The sequence below is a fragment of the Lampris incognitus genome, chromosome 14, assembly GCF_029633865.1.
Source record: "Lampris incognitus isolate fLamInc1 chromosome 14, fLamInc1.hap2, whole genome shotgun sequence".
Classification (NCBI taxonomy): domain Eukaryota; kingdom Metazoa; phylum Chordata; class Actinopteri; order Lampriformes; family Lampridae; genus Lampris; species Lampris incognitus.
This window is the reverse complement of record NC_079224.1, coordinates 39,358,059-39,380,113: the sequence shown is the minus strand read 5'-3', so window position 1 is coordinate 39,380,113 and position 22,055 is coordinate 39,358,059. Positions and strand designations below refer to the sequence as shown.

At 46.9% G+C, this 22,055-nt stretch overlaps 2 protein-coding genes across 3 annotated transcripts in view; one reads left to right on the top strand and one right to left on the bottom strand.

The window, feature by feature from the left end:
* camsap2b (calmodulin regulated spectrin-associated protein family, member 2b) overlaps positions 1 to 21,946 on the top strand; it is a 52,080-nt gene extending 30,134 nt beyond the window's left edge. For both annotated transcript variants that reach the window (XM_056293134.1, XM_056293135.1), the window contains 15 exons: positions 4,401 to 4,491; positions 4,644 to 4,748; positions 5,210 to 5,279; positions 5,440 to 5,727; positions 6,545 to 7,259; positions 7,955 to 8,101; positions 8,792 to 9,020; positions 10,123 to 10,306; positions 10,768 to 11,500; positions 13,538 to 13,674; positions 14,242 to 14,456; positions 14,541 to 14,640; positions 18,282 to 18,397; positions 18,949 to 19,067; positions 19,874 to 21,946. In XM_056293134.1, the coding sequence (XP_056149109.1) occupies positions 4,401 to 4,491; positions 4,644 to 4,748; positions 5,210 to 5,279; positions 5,440 to 5,727; positions 6,545 to 7,259; positions 7,955 to 8,101; positions 8,792 to 9,020; positions 10,123 to 10,306; positions 10,768 to 11,500; positions 13,538 to 13,674; positions 14,242 to 14,456; positions 14,541 to 14,640; positions 18,282 to 18,397; positions 18,949 to 19,067; positions 19,874 to 20,173 (3,549 nt within the window). In that variant the 3' untranslated portion in view covers positions 20,174 to 21,946. The remainder of the gene's footprint in view (positions 1 to 4,400; positions 4,492 to 4,643; positions 4,749 to 5,209; positions 5,280 to 5,439; positions 5,728 to 6,544; positions 7,260 to 7,954; positions 8,102 to 8,791; positions 9,021 to 10,122; positions 10,307 to 10,767; positions 11,501 to 13,537; positions 13,675 to 14,241; positions 14,457 to 14,540; positions 14,641 to 18,281; positions 18,398 to 18,948; positions 19,068 to 19,873) is intronic.
* LOC130123831 (V-type proton ATPase subunit G 1-like) lies at positions 3,481 to 4,341 on the bottom strand. The gene has a single exon (XM_056293139.1). It carries the CDS (start codon positions 4,074 to 4,076, stop codon positions 3,720 to 3,722), a length of 357 nt encoding a protein of 118 aa, XP_056149114.1. The 5' UTR covers positions 4,077 to 4,341; the 3' UTR covers positions 3,481 to 3,719.
* Positions 21,947 to 22,055: the final 109 nt, after the last annotated feature.

Genomic DNA, 22,055 nt, shown 5'->3' with positions numbered 1-22,055 from the left:
CATGCAAGTTTTCTACAGCAAAATAATGTATTTCTGTCACAAACATACACACTGTGGATTTGTGCTGCTCGCCTGTCTTGGCTCATCCACATATGTGACATAAACTATGGTGTCTATCATCATCATCATCATCAGTTCTGTAACCTATGGAGGTCGTAGGAGCCCAGCTGATGCCTCAACAAGTCTCTTCCGCCGTTCCCTCTCCACCACCGCAGCTCCCCCCGCCTCCACTACGCTCATCTGTGGCCATTCTCCGATGTGGCTTACCCAGGTTTTTCTCGGTCGCCCTCTCTTCCTAGTCCCTTCTACCAGGCCTTGCAGGATGTCCTTTGCAAGTGTCCTTTCTGTTCGGCAAACATGCCCAAACCAAGTTTAATTTCCTTTTCTTACCATTGTCAGATCCACATAAGAAAATCTAAGCAAGTTGGATCAGTTCATCTTGACACAACGTTTATTGAGAGAGAAACGTTTCATCGCTCATCTAAGTGACCTCTTCAGTCTCAACTGACAGCAGGTGTCCCCACCCCTTATACACAATACAGCTGCATAACGACCGAAACCAAAGATGGGTTTCATGTGCAGACATGGGCGCGACCACTAACTAGAGTTTCCGTGACCATGTGTACTATTCACAGAGGATTGGGGCATGTTTGCGATCACAGCATTGTGAGATGGCGACAGACGTACTCCCTCGGTACAGGGATGGTCGTTCCCTCTTCACATAGATGGCCTCTTTGACTCCCCGTTCAAACCAGCGTTCCTCCCTATCAAGGATGTGCACATCCTCGTCCTTGAAAGAGAAAGAGTGTGGCCTGTAGATGAACCGGGGGAGGGGGGGCAAGAGTACATCTGAGTACATCTGTCGCCATCTTACAATACTGTGATTGCAAACGTTCCCATATCCTCAGTGAATCCTCTGGACCAGCTTCTGGCGTAGCCTGTTTTGAGGTTTGAAAGCGACTGAGATGTTTGGTGTTTTGGAAAATAACGCGTCTCAACTGTTCTGACACTCCCGCCACATACGGAATCACCGCTGGTTTACGCCGAGGCAGCTGTTGTCCTTCTCTTCTCTTCGATTGGCTGGTGCACTGTTTGTGTGTCTTCCTGGCTTGGACAAACGCCCAGTTAGGATAACCACACTTAACCAGGGCCTGTTTAATGTGGGATTTCCCTCCTACCCCAGCCGCTGTGTCAGTGGGGACGTTGTCAGCTCGGTGGTACAGCGTCGTGATGACTCCTAGTTTGTGGTCCAGTGGATGATGAGAGTCAAACCTCAAGTACTGATGTGTTGGTTTACGGTTAACATCAACAATCAAATGTCCCCCATCACCAGTTGCAATTTCACAGTCTGAGAAGGCTAACCTGTCAGTTCTCACACCCTCTCTGGTGAACTTGATGTGGTTTGTCCACCAAGTTAATGTGGTCGGTGAAATGTGGTACATCCTGAGATTTAATTTTAACCCAGGTGTCGTCCACAAATCTAAACCAATGGCTAGGTGGTGTCCCTGGATAGGACATCAGAGCCCTCTTTTCCATTTCCGCCATGCAACAAGTTGGCCACTATAGGTGAGACTGGAGAATCCATAGCACATCCACGCTTCTGCCTATAGGACTGCCCCCTGTATTTGAAGTACGTGGACCGAAGACAGTTTCAGGAGCAGACATACTTGGTCAGTGTTAAAGGTGGTCCTATTGCTAAGGGCGGAGTCATCTTGTAATTTCATATGGACTACCTCCGTTGCTTCATCAACAGGAACGCACCTGAAGAGAGACGGTAACACGATAAGAGACCATTTTCATCCCTCTCCAAAATGATCTCCCTCACCTTATCCACAAAATCCAGTGTTCTGAATGTGATGTTCATTACTGCCTTAAAGGGGCATTTGTCACCATCTTACAATGCTGTGATTGCAAACGTTCCCAAATCCTCTGTCAGTAGTACACATGGCCATTGTAACATTGTAACTCTAGTTAATGGTCACGCCCATATTTGCATATGAAACTGGTTGCTGGTTTCAGTCGTTATGCAGCTGTATTTTTGGTGGGGAAACCTGCAGTCAGTTTAGACTGAAGAGGTCACTTAGATGAGTGATCTGTCAATAAGCATTGTATCCAGATGTACGGATTCAACCTTCTTTGATTTTCTTACCGGGATCACTGAAACGTTTCTCTCTTAATAAACACGTCCAGATGAACTGATTCAACTGTCTTTGAGAAACTATGGTCCTGATGAACAAAGAAGGTTGAATCAGTTCATCAGGATACAACATTTATTGACAGATACGTTTCATCACTCAACTAAGTGACCTCTTCAGTCTAAACTGACTGCAGGTATCCCGAAACCAACGACCAGTGTCATATGCAAATATGACCAGACGCTGGCCAAAAGAATGGCACAACACAGGAGAGCTGACACGTCAGGCCAGGACTCCACAGTCTACACCCACCTACAGGCGCCAGTGGCCACTCTTTCAAGGAGGAGGATGTGCACGTCCTTGATAGGGAGGAACGATAACGATAGGGAGGAATGATGATGGTTTCTTCCTATCAAGCACATCCTTGATAGGGAGGAATGATGATGGTTTCTTCCTATCAAGCACACCCTTGATAGGGAGGAACGGGGAGTCCAAGAGGCCATCTATGTGAAGAGGGAACGACCATCCCTGAACCTAGGGGGGGCTAAGAGTACATCTGTCGCCATCTTACAATGCTGTAATTGCAAACATTCCCAAATCCTCTGTGAATAGTACACATGGCCTTTGAATCTCTAATTAATGGTCACACCCGTATTTGCATATGAAACTGGTCGTTGGTTTCGGTCGTTACGCAGCTGTATTGTACCGTTTATAAGGGGTGGGGATAGACTGAAGAGTTCACTTGGCTGAGTGATGAAACGTATCTGTCAGTAAACGTTGCATCCAGATGAACTGATGCAACCTTCTTTGGTTTTCTTACCTGGATTATTGAGCATGCATCAAGACATATGGTCCTGATGGTAATTTGGCACTTTTTTTTTAGATATTATAGGTTTCACATAAAAAAACCCACTCAAGACATTTGCGTGTACAAACACACAAACTCACGCCTTCCGCCAGTTACCTAGCAACTGTTGCCAGGCCACGACCTCTTTTTTTCATTAAAACAACCATTTTCATATTTTGATACATTTAATAACAGTTTTCATATTTTGATACATTTCACGTTTTACAGGGAATCAAGCAGGAGTTTGGAGAGTCCCCCCCCCAAAAAAAGACGTAGACAGTAACGAGAATGTTGGCCGGCTGCTGTTCTTAAAAGTTGCATTTTCACTTTCAAAATACCTTAACGTCGCTAAACTTTGTCAAGTCCCAGGAATATTCTACAATTTCAAGGTTTCATACTTGAGAATGTTTCTTAGAAATGTTTGTGCTGGCCCTCGGGACTGGCCGGCCTCCCAAGTACAAAAACAAACAAGATTTTGATCTTTGCGAAGAGACAAAACAACTAAATTTTACGATCAATTATAAATAAACTTGACGTATACACAAAATTAACAGAAACCTCACAAACCGGTCAGTAACACTAGCGGATGTGACGTCATAAGGGGGCGACCAGTCCAGCTCAGTAAATTACACATCGATATATATATATATGAATGGGGTTTTTTTTTTTACCCCCCCAAATCTTTAAACGTTGACAAGTTCGGCTGCAGCGGTGCCAGGGGAGGACCGGCATCCCGTCTAGCCGGCGACGCGGTGGTTGGCGTGTAACTCGGGCTTGATGTCGCAGACGAGACGCAGCAGGTCGCCGAGCGCTGCCTCGTGGTTGCCACTGTAGCTAGCCTGGATGCGGCTCATGCGCTCCACCGTCTCGCGGTCCACCTCCACCGCGTCGTTGCCGTGGGAACCCAGCGCGGCTGCCTCCTTGGCGCTGAACTCGCCCTCTCTCTTCGAGCGATACTGCTCGATCTCTGCCCGGGCCTCCTCCTTCGCCTGTTTGAGACGCCTGTTCTTCCGTTTGCGGGCCTCGGCCACGTTCTCCGCAGCTCTCTTTTCCGCCTGCAGCAGCTGCTGAATGCCCTGCGACTGGCTTGCCATTTTTATTAAAACAAAACAAAAAAAAACCCAAACAAATCAAAGACAACTTGTATTTTAGAGGAAAAGACGAAAAAGAGAAGGGGGGGGATGGAGGAGAAGCCAACGTCGCGGCGGAGTTCGTCTCTGCGGTGTCTGTTTGGGTGTGGTCCGGCCACGACTTCTTCGACCTTTATATATTTCAGTTGTTGCTTACCTGTCAGCTCAGCAGAGACATCTGGCGGCAAGACGCTGTTCCTACAACCATACGGAGACAAACGAGGAACAATTTCAGCCATTGTAAGTAGTGAAAACTGCCAACATGTATGTGTGTGTGCTTTTTTCCAGAGTAACTTCCTGGTGTTTATGGCTGAGCTCTTCTGGTGGTTTGAAGTGGTGAAACCCTCATTTGTGCAGCCCAGGATTTTCGACCCACACGGTACAGTACAGTCACACCAGTGATGATTTAGGATCATGGTAATGTGACAGTAGCGTCAATAAAATTGATATGGCTGTTGTTCATAACAGGCCCAACGTTTCTCTTTGGTATTTTTAATTAATGTTTCATATTTCCTGTCCCCCTCCCCAAAGCCTGTGAGCCAGTCCCCTCCTGTAGAAACGTGGCTCCTGTATCCAGCCCAGTCAAACAGAGCTATGCAGACAAACCTGGCAGCCCAGAGCACACCCATGGACAAGGTAATAGCAACAATTATCTGATTCACAGTACTGTGTACAAACAGGTTAACAAGAAATACCTGCACAGATGGAGCGGGAGCCTGTTGGTTAGTGAGTGATACGAGGGTTCAGCTCGGCAGATTTATACACACTCAGATTTATATTTTTTAAAAAAATCATTTTCACCTTGAAATGCCATTGAGCAAGCCACTCAACCGCCATGTCTTGGATGAAACTGTTTGTTTGTAACCCTTTGTTTTCTTACAGCCAGAGTAGGAATTTATTTAAACAAGGGATTTTCAAATGCTACACCGCATTAAGGACTCTGCTTTGCAAAGCACACTTTTCATCTCCCCGGGTGCTGCACGGCAGCTGCCCACTGCTCCTAACAACACAGCTGGGATGGGTTAAATGCAGAGCGTAATTTCCCTACGGGGATCATTAAAGTATATCAAAAATTAAAATCTTTCTCTGTGTGATAGGTGTGATGAAGCGGTCCACCTCCATGTCCTACGTGGAAGGCTGTGTGGGAACATGGCCCAAGGAAAAAAGGTGAGACCACAACTGACGTCAAATTACAAGAGTTAGACGTTCACACAAAAAGTTATTCTGATGTGATGTGAGTTGTGATGTGGTCTATTGTGTCAGAGTTAAAAGTGATCTTTTTAAACAAATTCAACCTAACAGAATATTGTTTCCTTTATTTTCCAAGATCCACCTCTCGGGGGATCTCCTTTGAAATTCCACTAGATGGCGAACCAAGCGTGCCACCGTGTGAGGGTCCCTCCACACGGGGTATGATTCGCTCAGCCAGCAGCGATGGTCTTGGGTTCAAAGTTCACTTTGCACCACGAGGTGGCATGAGGCGTCACCTTTCTCTAACGCCTGTTAGTGTAAACGGGCAGAGTGGGAGCAAACACATACCAGAGGAGAATGAGGACTTCAGCTCCCACAAACCCTTGGGCCGAAACAACACATTCTCAATCAAGAACCAAAGCAGGTACAGCAGAACTTTATAGGGGTATAAGAAAATATCGATACACTAGTGTCTCTACACTATCCCTCACAATATTGCATTGATTTTCAAAAACTCCATTGATTCATAAGGTTACACAGAGACGTGGCAATGCCATGTTTTTAATATGTTGTTTACATCTGTTACCACAAGGTGGCAGGTGTAGTATCGTAACAGGGCTGCACAGAACAACAGCAACAGCAGGCTTCGCCAGTGCCACACTAGCTATGACTCTGACTTTATGCACAATAAGGTGTTTTCTTTATAATATTTTTCAAAAATGTTGACAAAATTTTGCAGTATTTCTAGTATCATTTATCACAAAATAGTAACAATTGTCACACTTGTATCATGATACCAAATTCTTGTATCGCCAAATTCTTGCTTACACACAGTCCTAAAAGTTTTACGTGGTATTTTTTGATATCTGAATAATGATACATGTAGCTGAGAGGGTGAGATTTCAGATTGCTTTGTTAGAAAATGACTGTACTGTTATAAAGGGATGTAGTAGCAAATGAAAAGGTGGATAAACGATGATTGTCAGTCAGTGATCATCATTAGCCAACCGTCATCAAATTTTCAATATTTTCAGAAAAGCAATTCATCTATGTATTTCCCCATTGATATACACTGCTCTCTATAACTTGCATCAGTTTGACACTATTTACTTCCATGTACATTATGAATCTATGTGATGAGGATTTATTTTCACCCTGAAAAAGGTGAGTAAACTTCACTTAGATGTGTTTACCCTCTGCTACACCACTGACCACACTCATTCATTTGTATATCTCTCCAGGTACTCCAATGGACTTCTCCCAGATAGCAACCACGATGGCAACCACAGCGGCCACATTAGCCCGTCAACACCTCCGAGCATCGAGGAGGCCCTGAAAATTATCCACGACACAGAGAGGCCCCACGCTAGTCTGAGTCTTGGAGCTGGGGACAACGGTTTCTTCCTTCATGGTGCTGATTCCCCAGACCGGCAGGGTGCCCAAGGCCCAGGAGATTACCTGGGTTCAGCCAAGGCCCACGTGGATGACCATGATGCCAACTCTCTCTCCACAGAGGTGGACACAGGCATCCACGTGAAGACAGAGGACATCCAGAGCTACGACGAGGACTCCTCCTCTCTGAGAGACTATTCAGATATCGATCCGGACTGTGATGCCACGACCAGGTCGTGTCCTCTGCCTGAAAGGGGGGAGAGGGAGACAGCTGGCAGGGGAGGTGGGAGGGTTGCGGTTGGTGATTCTAACCTTGGGATTAGGAGGGGAGAAGGAGGGGACAGGAGCAGTCCCTGCTCGAGTTCAGGGCCCACACTCCCCAGGTCCCATACAGTCAGCCCCATCTCATCCTCTGGTGGCTCTGGGAGCGGCATGATCCGCATGACCAGCTTTGCAGAGCAGAAGTTCAGAAAGCTGGAAGGGAGGAGCAGCGGAGGAACCACGCCGGAGAGTTCAGACCTCAATGTACCATACACGCACCCCATGAGAGCCATTTCCCCTGAGGTTAGTTAACTTGCTCTGTCACGCCCTTTATTCCCTGACGTCACCTTTCCATTTGTTTCGGCTGTTTAAGTCGAACCAAAACTGAAACGAATATTTTCAAAGATCACTTACCACTTTAATCGTCATGCATTATGTACTTTCTTTGTTCTGAAAAAAAAATAGGTATAAAAGGTTGAAATCAGTTTTTCTATTTTTGTCTCTTTAAAATAGCTCCGCGCACTTCAGCTTCTCTCAGCTGATCTTTTTTCTGATCCTCATGATGTCATCAGACGCTCATTTACATACAACCTATCAGATAATAACATAATCAAAATAATAATCAACCTGCATGCCCTTACTGCCAACCCTTGCTTGTAGTTGTCCCACAAAGGTCAGCTGAGGAATATTAATGAAGACTAGACCACTCCCTCACAGTTCACTTGAGAACAGTATGGATAAATGTATAAAAAAAATCACAATATTAGTCATTTACAAATGTTTGATAAATTAGTAATTTAAAAATTGTTGCTGAATGTTTTATTATGCTGTGTTCGAGGTTTTTAGAGATGAAAAGTGAAATTGGTTTACGGAGGTCGGTCCGACTTTAAAGCTCTTTTTTTTCCCCCCAGAAAGGCAAAAAAGGAACCCAGAATGAAGGTCTCTATAAGCTTAAAGTGTACATAATTCAAATCTCCTATCTACCCACTTCTCTTTAGATCTCTGGTCCCCCAATGCCAATCACGTCCCCATCTCCAGCCACGCCCTCCCCAAGAGACCCCTCCCACCTGCTTGCCTCAGAGATGGTGCACCTGAGGATGAAACTTGAGGAGAAACGCAGAGCTATCGAAGCCCAGAAGAAGAAGGTATGGCGCGAGGGAGAAAGGGCTGAATGCATAGATATATATGTCATTAATATGCGATGTATGTCATTAATATGCAACTGTATAGCTGGACACCAATTCAGTATAATTGTTAATTTATTATTAATTTCTCTCAATGGTATTGAATGGGAATGAAATTCGGCTATTGTGGCGTGGCGGTCTATTCCGTTGCCTACCAACAGGGGGATCCCGGGTCAAATCCTCTTGTTGCCCCCGGCTTGGTCGGGCATCCCTACAGACACTATTGGCTGTGTCTGCGGGTGGGAAGCGGGTTGTAGGTATGTGTCCTGGTTGCTGCACTAGCGCCTCCTCTGGTCGGTCGGGGCGTCTGTTTGGGGGGGAGGGGGAACTGAGGGGAATAGCGTGAGCCTCCCTCATGCAGTATGTGACATGTGTGACAGTATATCGATAGTGTCAAATTTCTTGTGATTGTCAGGATATAGATATTATACATATCAAACAGCACTATACAGTTGTATGTGTCTTGAGAAATTTGAGATCCCCTTATCTGGTACTAGCATCACATTCCACCAGGGCTTATTGTCGACCATATCTCTCCTACCCCAACTGTTTAAATAAAGAATAGAAGTAACCGAGGTGAGTTGACTGCCCTACTCTACTTTTTGAAAAGAAATAAACGTCCTTGTCACACTCATCTCTCGCTCATGCCAGGTGGAAGCAGCTTTTACACGACATCGTCAGCGGATGGGGAGAACAGCCTTTCTCAATGTTGTAAAAAGAAAAGGAGTCGTCCCTCTCAGCTCCAGCCCAGCGGAGGCAGAGACACCCTCCCCGGAGCCACTTTCATCCTTGAAGGGAACTGGTCAGGGCAGCCTGGGGCCTGCGGAGAGGTGCAAACCAGACGGCGCGGCTCCCAAGTCACCCTGTGAGGACGGTGGAGGTGGGCAGCTCACAAAATCTAGAAAAAATAATGGAAACGAACCGGATTTAACCGAATTGGACCGAAGTTGTATCTCAGAGTTGGTGTGTTCTGCTGTGCTATTAGACCTCGAGATGCTGCCAATGATCAGCATCAAAGGGAAGCAATCACGACTTCCAACATTATTGTAATAGTGTACGACCACGGTTGTGTAGACTCGCTAGCCCTTGGTTAACCTGTCGGACCCTTTAGTTGACTGGTTAGCCCGTGGTGCGGGGAAACCCGGTTCGATTCCCGCCTGCCTCCTGAATTCTCGCTACATTTGGTGGCAGCGGTGGGGTGCATATGTGTTCAGAGGTGCGAGGGGGAGCTGACATCCAGAAGCGCGGGGAAGCGCTTTCTGGGGGGGGGTAGTATAACAGTGTACGACCACAGATGTGTAGCCCCGCCCGTTAGCCAAGGGCTAGCGAGTCTACACATCCGTAGGTGTACGCTATTACACTACCCCCCTCCCTCGGGAATCGCTAGCCCTTGGATAACTGGTCGGACCCTTTATTTAACTGGTTAGCACAGTCGCCCATGGTGCGGGGAATCCAGGGTTCGAGTCCCACCTGCCCCCTGAATTCTCGCATACATATGTGTATGTTGTAGGGGTAACACTCCATTAGCCAACGTAATACTAAGCAGTCGTCCGTGTGTGTCTGAAACATGAATGTGAATGCATGCTTCCTGGTTTACCAACAGGCTGCATTGCGTAAGAAAATGTGAGTAACAACACTGCACACAGCTGTTTAATGTAGCGTTGTTCGTGTTTTCTTATACAGCTGTATGCAGGCTTGATATCCGCATTTTCTCATACAATGCAGCCTCTGAAAAAACCATGAAGTTAGTTTTTGGATTTGTCTACCCAAGATGTCCCTGGTGGACACTTTGCTGCACCACTTTCAGAGACACACACAAGACCGTTCAGTATAATGACTGAAGGGAGTGTCATCCTTACAACAAACTGAGATAATGTTGAAAATCGTGATTGTTTCCCTTTAGATGTGTAATCGATTGATTGACTGATTTGATCAATTTCTCATGTGACGGATTGATTGATCAATTATGTGGTGGTGCTCAGGCATGACTCCAGGGGAAGTCGACCTCGCGGAGTACACGCGCTCCATTGAGAGGCTCAACACCTCGCTGGGCTTCCTGCAGACCGAGATGCAGCGTCTGGCACAGCAGCAGGAGAGGATCATGGCCATGAGGGAGCAACAGCAACAGGCCTGGGTCATACCTCCCCCTGCTCCATCCCCTCACAGGTACCCACTCCCCCATACCGGATAACAATGAAATCCCATCACCAGGGGTAGATTTGTGGAGGGATGCAAGGGGGTGCCATTCCCCACTTTCCATCCCTTTTCGGATAATGGCGCTCTGTGATGAATCTTAATTAAGGAATCTTGGTACCTATGGAGAAATATATTGTCGATATTTAATTTCTATCCATATTAAGAGATTTTCACACCAGAAACAGCGAATAGTTTTTAAATACACTTGGCATAAGAATGTCTTTCATGGTTAAGAGTATGCTGGCCTATGGAACAGTTTAAAAGGTAATTGTGATTTTGTTTTTCGAAGCATCCTCCCACCTACCGCCAGAAAGGTTGTCCCCACCATCCTCCTTGAATTTTTTTTTTTACAAATCCACCACCACCAATCACTCCGTATTGAGATTAAACACATATCACGATGCTAGTATGGTTTTCCTCTCTCCTTACAGACAGCTTCGTGAGCTTCGCAGCAGCAGCGTGGCAGGCCGGGGGTCGGGCAGAGGTTCTGTAGGATCCTTGTCTCCGATCTTGTCTTCATCCGGCTCACCCAGGGCTCCCCACCGCTCTCCGGTTGGCATCAAGCGACGACCAGCCTCTTTCCACGCCAGAACCCCCAGGACGCCGCGGCCAAACGATCTGAAGGTCACCCCCTTCAGCCGGATGCTCAACACCCCCACCTCAGTGGACAGCCTACCCAGACTGAGACGCTTCTCCCCCAGCCAGACCCAGCTTAGCTCCTTTGCCTACCTGGGCCACGATGAGGGGCCCGGGGCGAGCCAGAACCAGGAGCTGAAGGAGAACCAAAAAAACAATAAGAACAAAGCAGAGACGGCCGTTAAAAAGAGTGCAAGCACTCCTCCGTCCCCTACTAAAGAAGAAGCCAAAGAGAGGAAGGAAGCGAGAAACGAGGAGAGGAAAGAGGAGGATCAGGTGAAGTCAGCAGGGTTCAGACAGACCTGGTTGTCAGATGTGTTCTATCAGCCAGTGTCTGAGGTCCAGGCGTCCCGCAGTGGCCGGGTGAAACCAGACCCCCAGACTGAGCCCCAAGGCAGAAGAGACCTGGTGGAGGTGCCTCTGTCTGGACTTAAGCCTCCAGATGGCCAGGGTCATGAAACAGCAGGGGAGGCAGAGGCAGGAGGAGATGGGGAGGACCAGAAGATGTGCTGCGGGTTCTTCTTCAAGGTAAATGGCAGTAACACAACCCAAATGACAGTGTTATTACGCAGCAAACTATGTACAGTTGTGTAAAATAACTCATTGTGAAAAAATAACTCATTCGTTCATGGAGGAAATGCCTTATATTCATATCCTAGATATCCAGGGTAACCCATCTAGGATATTCTCTTGATATTCAATTTTCAAATAAATCCCGCTCACGGCTGTCAACACTACAGCTATCTAACTTGCAAGCTGCTTTAACCAGATTTGATGTGTTTCTGCTTTAATATACAAGTTGCTTCCTGTGTTTATTTTTTGCTAGTCTTTCTTCTGTAGTTCTTGTACGAACTTGGCAAGTCATTGGGGCCATCACTGGTAATGACAACAGATGTCTTAACAGGACACAATCCCAGTTCTCAACATTGTCTCTCTATATATGTTGTAGAGATAGCACCCCCTTAACAGCCATGGTACTGGGCAGTGTTGTGTGTGTCTCTGAAACGCCAAAATTGAGCATCCGAGCAAAGCGCCTGCCAGTGACATCTCTGGCAGGCAGTCCTTGAATGTGAAAACAACACTTTCTGCTACTTTCGGTGGGCTACATCAAAATACTCTACCCTGGTCTTGGTGGGCCGTCCCTACAGACACAATCGACCGTGTCTGTGAGTGGGAAGCCGGATGTGGGTATGTGTTCTGGTCGCTGCACTAGCGCCTCCTCTGGTTGGTTGGGGGCACCTGTTCAGGGGGGAGGGGGAACTGGGGGGAATAGCGTGATCCTCCCACGCGCTACATCCCCCTGGCGAAACTCCTCACCGTCAGGTGAAAAAAAGCAGCTGGCGACTCCACGTGTATGGTAGTCTCCAGCCCTCTCCGGATCGGCAGAGGGGGGTGGAGCAGCGACCGGGACGGCTCGGAGGAGTGGGGCAACTGGCCAAGTACAATTCGGAGACAAGGGAAATAAATAAATATTCGACATTGTATAGGAAAAGGAGAATAACAACACTACATGCAGCTGTTGTAGTGAATGCTACTGAATGCCATATGAAGACAGTGATGCACAGATTGTGCGCCGGAGATGTCACTGGCAGACACTTTTCTTTTTGGATTTTTCCCCCTTTTTCTCCCCAATTGTATTTACCCCACTCTTCTGAGCCGTCCCAGTCGCTTCCACACCCCCTCTTCTGATCTGGGGAAAGCTGCAGACTACCACATGCCTCCTCCGATACATGTGGAGTCGCCAGCCGCTTCTTTTCACCTGACAGTGAGGGAGTTTCGCCAGGGGGACATATAGTGCATCGGAGGATCACGCTATCCCCCTCCCCCCCCGTTCCCCCTCCCTCCCAAACAGACGCCCCGACCAACCAGAGGAGGCGCTAGTGCAGCGACCAGGACACTTACCCACATCCGGCTTCCCACCCACAGACACAGCCAGTTGTGTCTGCAGGGACGCCCGACCAAGCTGGAGGTAACACGGGGATTCGAACAGGCGACCCCCGTGTTGCTAGGCAACGGAATAGACCGCTATGCTACCTTGTTCACTCACACATGTTTGCCCGGTACAACATCTGTAGTGGTGTGTCTGTTGAAGTCATCAAGTGTGTGTGTTTAGGCCAGAGGACCCAAGAGTACATGGAACGTAGCTGGAAAAGAGGGCTGCTGGGTTTAATGTGTGCTCAGTTACTTAATCTATTTAACTGATACACGAGGCTTAATTATACACCTATCACATACGAATGAGATAAGGCTGGAAAGTTTGTACGCTGCTTAGTGAAAAGGTGATTCTGTTTGCTTTCGACGGCTGGAATTGCTCACTTAATACTTATGTCCTCACTGCCCTATTCAAACATTTCAAAATTGAATTTTAAGTGGGAGGCTGTGATGCGCTCTGACCTAATTCTGTCTGACTGTAGAAGCTGTGTAGCCAACTGGGTAACTTAATAGTCATTCATGAAAACCAAGATACTCATCGTTATGTGTTCTAAATGAATTTAAACAATTTAACCCAATGGTCTGTCTGCTGCCCCCCCCCCCCCACACACACACACACACACACATGTTCAGGATGACGTGAAAGGAGAGGAAGACATGGCAACAAAGAGGGCAGCTCTCCTGGAGAAGAGGATGAGGAGGGAGAAGGAGGCACAGGAGAAGAAGCAACAGCAGGAGCTGGACCAGGAGCAGAAGAAGGAAGCTGCACGGTGAGTCTGAGCTTCTCCCAGTCTCCATCTATCTGTCTATCTATCTATCTATCTATCTATCTATCTATCTATCTATCTATCTATCTATCTATCTATCTATCTATCTATCTATCTATCTATCTATCTATCTATCTATATTGTTATTTCTATCATTCTATCTATCTATCTATCTATCTATCTATCTATCTATATCTTGGTCTTTCTGTCATTCTATCTATCTATCTTTCTATCTATCTATATTGTTCTATCTATCATTCTGTCATTCTATTGTAGTATCATTCTGTCTGTCTGTCTCTCTTTCTTTTGTTCTATATTTGTCTTTCTTTCTCTGCCTATCACTTTCTTTCTAACTTTTGCTCTGTGTTTGTCTTTCTTTCTTGCTTGCTTGTCTCCTCTGTCTCATACAGTAAGACACAGGGTTTATGTGGCCCGTGCTGCAGCAGGTGTGATGAACCAGTTTTGTCCTTGATGCTGGAGGAGTCTCTTCAATTTCAGACATCAACAACAAAAACATGGTGTTTTACTTTGGCTAGCCCCTCAGAAGTAAACTTATTCTCCTCCTGTTAGGTTGAAAGCCGAGGAGGAGCAGCAGAAGAGGGACGACGAGAAGGCAAGGAGGGATTACATCAAGAATGAGTATTTGAGGAGGAAGCAGCTCAAGCTGATGGAGGACATGGACGAAGTCATCAAGCCCCGTGGGGGAAGTCTCAAGAAGAAGCCGCGTCCCAAATCCATCCACAGGGACAGCATGGAGTCCCCTAAACCGCCGGTCAAAGCAACTGGTAAGCGATACACAACACACAAACACACGGACACTGTGTGGTGGACAAGCATCCATGATTGTTTTTCGTGTTGTTGTTCTGCAGGGGTGCGTCCTCGAGGCTTCTCGGTCTCCAGCATGTCCCTGGCCTCTCTAAACCTTGCTGACAATTACAGCAACCAGTCCGACAACAAGAGAACCCCCAGGTAAGGTCCGACTGAGCAAATAACCGTTTAAAGGACCTTTCTAGATTCAAGATGTTCTCCTTCCCCCTTTTCTTTTGCTTCAGCAGCCAGATGAATTATTTTAGCTTTTTTCTGTTATGAATAAATAATAAGCAAGGCTCCGCGTTTTCGGTTTTTACTGATTTTCACCGGAAAATACCCAGATTTTTTTAAAAGGAGCAGATTGGTTTAAACTGATCTTCACCCGGATTTTATGTTTCCACGGATCCAAAAGTTGTTCCTGTTTGTGTGAGGTTATGTAACAGTGCCCTCTTGTGGAGAAATTTGGCATGCTGGATGGCTTCGAAAAATAAAAACCGAAAACGCTGAGCCTTGATAATAAGATATAAAAAAAATGTGGCGCAGTGGTTAGCGCGGTCGCCTCACGGGAAGAAGGTCCTGGGTTCGAGCCCCGGGGTAGTCCAACCTTTGGGGGTCGTTCCGGGCCGTCTTCTGTGTGGGGTTTGCATGTTCTCCCCGTGTCTGCGTGGGTTTCCTCCGGGTGCTCCGGTTTCCTCCCACAGTCCAAAGACATGTATGTCAGGTGAATTGGCCGTACTAAATTGTCCCTAGGTATGGGTGTGTGTCGGCCCTGTGATGGCCTGGCGGCCTGTCCAGGGTGTCTCCCCGCCTGCTGCCCAGTGACTAGTGGGATAGGCTCCAGCATCCCCGCGACCCTGAGAACAGGATAAGCGGTTTGGATAATGGATGGATGGATATAGAAAAATGCTCATACACTGATAACATATGCTTCGGTTTAAGGATGCATAAAATATTCTCAAATATGTAATGGTCTATAATGCTGTGCCAACACGAGTGCCACCCAAAAAGGAGTGGGGTGAGAAAAGGAAAGAAGGAAACGTGTCGGTGGATAATATATTATCAATGTGCTTCAGAAGAGACGGGCTCCAGGTTAAGTGACGAGCACAAAAGGATTCAAAGAATCACCTCCATCAAAGTAGTCGATGTGAATGTGACTGATATAAATGTGTTGGATGAAACAATGCAATAATGTCTCCTCATCAAGGCCTGCAGGGGGAAGTTTTAAGGTGAAATATCCATTTGCATTCAGTCTAACAGACGTTGTCGCATGTCCCCTGCCCTGCGCGGTTTACCTCAGAGCAGAGGTAGGATTTACAACTGCCACCAAGTGACACGTTGTCATCTTTACTACCGCCGTGAAGTCAGTAATTCCTTTCGAGCGAATGAAATACGTGTTGATTGGAGCGTAACCTCTCTCCCTGCAAGTCTAGACTGTACACTCTATGTCAAGGGTTGTGCGTTTAAATGGCGTCGTCAAAGCTTCCTCTACATGGTAATTTCCAAGCCAGTGTCTTTTAGTTACAAACTCTTGTGAGTAGATACCTTATGCCGTTCTTTTGCCCATTTCGGCCTCGATATGAAGAAAGAATCGCTTTAAGAGTCGTCCATGGGGGGCATCCAGGTGGCATGGCGGTCTATTCCGTTGCCTACCAACACGGGGATCACTGGTTCAAATCCCCGTGTTACCTCCGGCTTGGTCGGGCGTCCCTACAGACACATTGGCCGTGTCTGCGGGTGGGAAGCCGGATGTGGGTATGTGTGTAGTCGGTCGGGGTGCCTGTTCGGGACAGGGGGGATAGCATGATCCTCCCACTCGCTACGTCCCCCTGGCGAAACTCCTCACTGTCAGGTGAAACACATGTATCGGAGGTAGTCTGCAGCCCTCCCCGGATCGGCAGAGGGGGTGGAGCAGCGACCGGGACGGCTCGGAAGAGTGGGGGTAATTGGCCGGGTACAACTGGGGAGAAAAAAAAGGGGGGGGGTTGTTCATGGGGAAAAAATCTTTACTTGACTACTTTTTATTTTTCCCTTTTTCTCCCAATTTAGTGGCCAATCGATCCCTATTTTAATTCAAACACCCCCCCTCGTACTGCATGCGTTCGCCAACTGCATCTCTCCGGCCGGCAGTCTCGAAGGAGACGCCTCGCCACTTTCGTGACAAGGCGACTCCAGGCCGAACCACTGCTTCTTCCGACACACACAGAGACGCATTCTTGTGACGAACACAAGCCGACTCCGCCCCCCTCCCGAAGACAGCGCTGCCAATTATTGCTGCTTCATCGAGTCCGGCCATAGTCGGATCTGACGAGACCGGGGCGTGAACCCCGGTCCCCAGTGGGCAACTGCACCGACACAAAGCCGATGCTTAGACCGCTACACCACCGCGGACCCCCTACTTGACTACTTTTTAACTACGATCTCCTCACCATTCACACTCCGCTCTTGAGCACAAAGCTTGAGTTTCTAGCAAGACAGTGTCTACTCTCAGCGTTCACTCTATTTATTCTTGTAGAGAGACTACAGATCAAGCTCTTGTTTCAGTCTCAGGAAGGATATGAACACGTGATCGTGTGATGATTGTTTTGTATTTCTGAGGTTTGTGACTTGTTTGTGATGTTCAAATTGACTTTGTACCCCCTGTCAGGCTCACACGCTGCATCCTGATCCTCTTTTATTTCTCTCTGTCTTTTCCCCTCTGTCTGGCTCTCTCTGTTTTTGCATGCATCCCTCAGAGGCAATAAGATAGCTTCTGGCCATATCTCGTTCTTTCTAAGCTCTCCAAAGGAGAGAAAGGGAAGGTTAGTAAGGATGCCAAGAACCTGTGCCCAACAGATAAACAACAGGTGTATTGTAACTGATGTTCCGAAGCTTTGTGTTGACACCGGTACCTCCCCACAGGGATGGGGCAACATGATCCAGAAAGGGCCGGTGTGGGTGCGGGTCTTTGTCGCAACCAAGCAGTTACACACCTGAGTCTATTAATCAACCAATAAATAGTCTTTGCTGAGGACCTGGATTTGTGGACTCGGGTGTGTAGCCGCTTGGTTGGAACAGAGACCTGCACCCACACCGGCCCGTTGTGGATCATGTTGCCCATCCCTGCTCCACATTTATGAACCCATGATGTGTTGAACATGTGAGGTGTTCGTACTAGCAAAAAATTTGACTCATCTCATACTCATGTTTGTACACATGTTTGTGAACACACACACACAAATATTATTCAGTCAAGTGTTGAGCACATTGTAATAATTGTGCCTGCACACCCTACATGCCTGGGTGACCTCTCTGCTCTGCTTTATGCCCGCTTTAGGCCCGCCGCTCTCTACTTTGCCCATCTGCTGTAGTGTCTCTCTCAGATGACTTTGTTCTCGCCACTCTTCGCTTGCCTCTCTGTGTCTAACCGCTCCGCTCCCATTCCCTGCAGACTTACTTGAGCTCCGAACCTAACCATAGCCCAGCCATAATGACAGGACTCAGATTTAGCACTGCTTGGCTGAACATGCCTTTCCGCCCCTCACTGCACAGCCACCGACATGGCGTCCATGCAGTGCGCAGTATGTGATGTGATGCAAGAGAACAGGCACGGTCGGGAGAATTGTGTCACAGCCTCTGACCTTGTTTTATTTCTCTATCTGTGTCTGTGTCAAATATCTGTGCCTGTTTGTGTTGTAAACCGTTTGCATGGGCTTTCATGTCTTGCACCTATGTGTGTGTGTGTGTGTGTGTGTCTGTCACGGGTTCTCTCTGTTGTTACGTTTGTGCACGTGTCATTTGTTTGTGTGTGTGGTCATCTCCAGGCCAGACTCTGCAGAGGGCTTTTCCTCTTGCCCATCAGCCGGTAGCCGGAACGGAGAGAAAGACTGGGAGAATGAATCCACCACCTCCTCCACCCCCTCTAACACTGAGTACACAGGTACCGGACACGCTGCACGCTCTGTGATACACCAGGATGACTCAATATTTACAGGGCCGCTAGCTAAACCGAGCTGTGGTAGCACTGACAGAAACGTCAGTAAGGATAGGATGTTTTTGATGTAGAGGTTGTGGACTACTTCAGTATAAAGGGATTATTTGATTATCGCTGGTTTGAATCCCCGTGTTACCTATTGCTTGGTCGGGCGTCCCTACGGACACAAATGGCTGTGTGTGTGGGTGGGAAGCGGATGTGGGTATGTGTCCTGGTCGCTGCACTAGCGCCTCCTCTGGTCGGTCGGGGGGGCCTGTTCAGGGGGGAGGGGGAACTGGGGGGAATAGCATGATCCTCCCACGCACTACGTTCCCCTGGTGAAACTCCTCACTGTCAGGTGAAAAGAAGCGGCAGGCGACTCCATGTGTATAGGTGGAGGCATGTGGTAGTCTGCAGCCCTCCCCGGATCGGCAGAGGGGGGTGGAGCAGTGACTGGGATGGCTCAGAGGGGGGAGACTCGCCTATTGAAATACTGTATGTGTTCTCTCCACACCCAGGACCCAAACTGTACAGGGAGCCCAGTGCCAAGTCCAACAAGCACATCATCCAGAATGCACTGGCTCACTGCTGCCTCGCTGGCAAGGTCAACGAAGGGCAGAAGAACAAGATACTGGATGTAAGTGTTGTTTGTGCGTGTGTGTTAATGTATAAAATCTGTAGGTGTCTTTTTATCTAGGGCTGGGAAACAATTCAACAGTACAAGTCAATTGTGTCCCAGTGGTATTTGGATATTGCGATAACATGATACACAATTGTTTGTTATCTAAATGAATGAAAATGAGAACCTGTTACCTGAAAGTTCTCACAAAATGAGGCCTGAAATATTTGAAGGCCGTGGCGCGATGGTTAGCATGGTCGCCTCACAGCAAGAAGGTCCTGCGTTCAAACCCCGGGGTTGTCCAACCTTGGGGGGTCATCCCGGGTCCTTTCTGTGTGGAGTTTGCATGTTCTCCCCGTGTCTGCGTGGGTTTCCTCCAGCTGCTTCGGTTTCCTCCCACAGTCTAAAGACACATAGGTCAGGTGAATCGGCCGTACTACATTGTCCCCTAGGTGTGTGTGTCGGCCCTGTGATGGACTGGCGGCCTTGTCCTGGGTGTCTACCCGCCTGCCGCCCAATGACTGCTGGGATAGGCTCCAGTATCCCGCGACCCTGATTCGGATAAGCGGCTTGCATAATGGATGGGTAGATGGATATTTGAAGGCGTATTATTTGAAAATTGGCTGTGATTTGTTGTGGTACTTTTACACGTGATGAACTTCAGTTGGGTTCTTAAACATGTTTTTTTCCACATAGATAAGCAGATATCGTGAGAGATTATTGATAATAGATAAATCAATATCAGTAAGATTTGCTGTAGTTATTGTGACACACACACACACACACACACACTCACATATATTTCTTTCCTCTACCTACTGTAGGAAATGGAGAAGTCCGAGGCCAATAACTTCTTGGTGTTGTTCCGTGACGCCGGATGCCAGTTTAGGTCGGTGTACGCCTACTGCCCCGAGACCGAGGAGATCACCAAACTAGCTGGCATCGGTCCCAAGAGCATCACGACCAAAATGATCGAGGGCCTGTACAAGTACAACTCGGACAGGAAACAGTTCAGCAACATCCCGGCGAAGACGATGTCCGCCAGTGTGGATGCCATCACCATCGCCAGCCACCTGTGGCAGACCAAGAAACAGGGGACGCCCAAAAAATTGCTGCCAAAGTAGCGCCAGAGTCCCAGGCCGAAGCTGGACCTGAATACGTCTGGAGCAGATATGTAGGAATTTGTGGATTTGTTGTTTTGTTTTTGTTTTTTGTTGTTTTTTGTTTTTGTTTTGTTTTTTCATTAAAAAGGACACATGGCCCCGCTGACATAATCACAACTGGAATGTAGAACAAACTACAGTTAAAAAGGAGCCTCGCGGACCGTGTTGTCGAGAGACAAAACTGACTCACACTCTTGATAATTTAAATGGGCACGTGTGTATGTCAGCATGTGTATCCACGTTCTTGTGTGCCAAAACAAAGGAAGGAAGAGAAGAAACGAGAAGATTGGGCGGACCAATGCCTTACCTAGTTGAACCACTGAAGCACTGAATGTCACGCCTCCGAGTGAGGCCGAGTTTGGTTTCCCTAAGTTGATCATGTGTGGCCTTATGCTTGTTTTGTGTGATATTTAAGCGCTGTGAGTGTTAAAGGTTGTCGTGTAAGCGTCTCATGCAAATTCTGTTGTGATGCAGGAAAAAAAAAACATCACCCCTAACCACGGGTCGGGAATCACCCTTTTCCTCACTCCGTATTCGTTTGAAGGGTGAACGGTCAGATCGGGAATCGGCTAGACGCAAAAAAAATAATAAAAAAATTGGGCGAGAGTTTTGCTAATGTGTAGGCATGTATTTCCACGTTACTGACAAGCCGCTCAGATCCGTTTTGTGTGTGTGAGTAGTAAAGTGCCAAGATGAGTGAGGAAAATACCTCAGTTATTGATTGCCATTACTTCCCCACATGTGTATGATGAAGAAATCGGTTGTTGGGTGTCGTCGAACCGGTTCTGCAAAGCACCTGCAACTGACTTTTAATTTATTTCATTTTTGGAGATCTTTTAAAAAGAGTTCGAGGGTTTATTCAGAGAAACATGATTATACTTTATGTCTTATGAGTTTAAATTAGTTTGTATATAACTGCTACCCCATTCAAAATGAATGAGTCGGCTTTTAGTAGCTTTTATCATTTATCACACACACACACGCACATGCACACGTGTATGAGTATATTGTAATATGGGGCCTTTTTTTTGTGCGACAGATGCAAAAAGTGTGATCTTTCACCAGTATCACTGATAGGTCTGTACTTAGTAGTAGGAAACCCAGAAATCCATCCATTGTCATCCATCAGGAGTTAAGATAGCCAACAAAGCGTCACTTTATTGTGGATATTGTTTTGATAATTAGATTCCAACTGCCCTGAAAAGTAGTTCACAACTGTAAATAATAAAATGAATCCACCTCGAGACCCTGACCCACGGTAGTTGACTAAACTGCTAAGCCTCCGCATTGAAATTGAAGTACTAATCACAAAACTGTTTCCACTTCAGGAATTCCGTGCTTATTATTTTACTTTTACTCATGTCATATTTTTATTATTATTATTATTATTATTAAGTGGTCGTTTATTATGGGTTCATGCTGTACAGATATATTTTATCATATAGAAGTATTTTTTGTAACCCGCATTTGCTATTTGGAGGTTTTGACTGAGCAGCATAAGTGTTGAAGGAAATGTTGAGAGCGAAGTGTAGCTGGGCAAATGGGAAGGCTTGGGCGCCAAGTCTCGCTGTGCCGAATGAGTATGAGTATGAGTATGTGTATGTGAAGTCTTAACTTTTTTTTTCCAATTCTGCAATTTCTTTTTCCTTTTCAACTCACTTACTATGCTCAGTTGTACATGAAATTATGTTTTTTTTTCTATTCATTTGAGCTCTATTAAAATGCAGACTATCAACAGTATTATTGTCTCATCCTTAATGTGTTTGTTTCAAGATGATATCTGTGGTTGCACATCCATCTTAGTTTGACTCCACTTTTCACTACGTGATCTACACAATGCTAA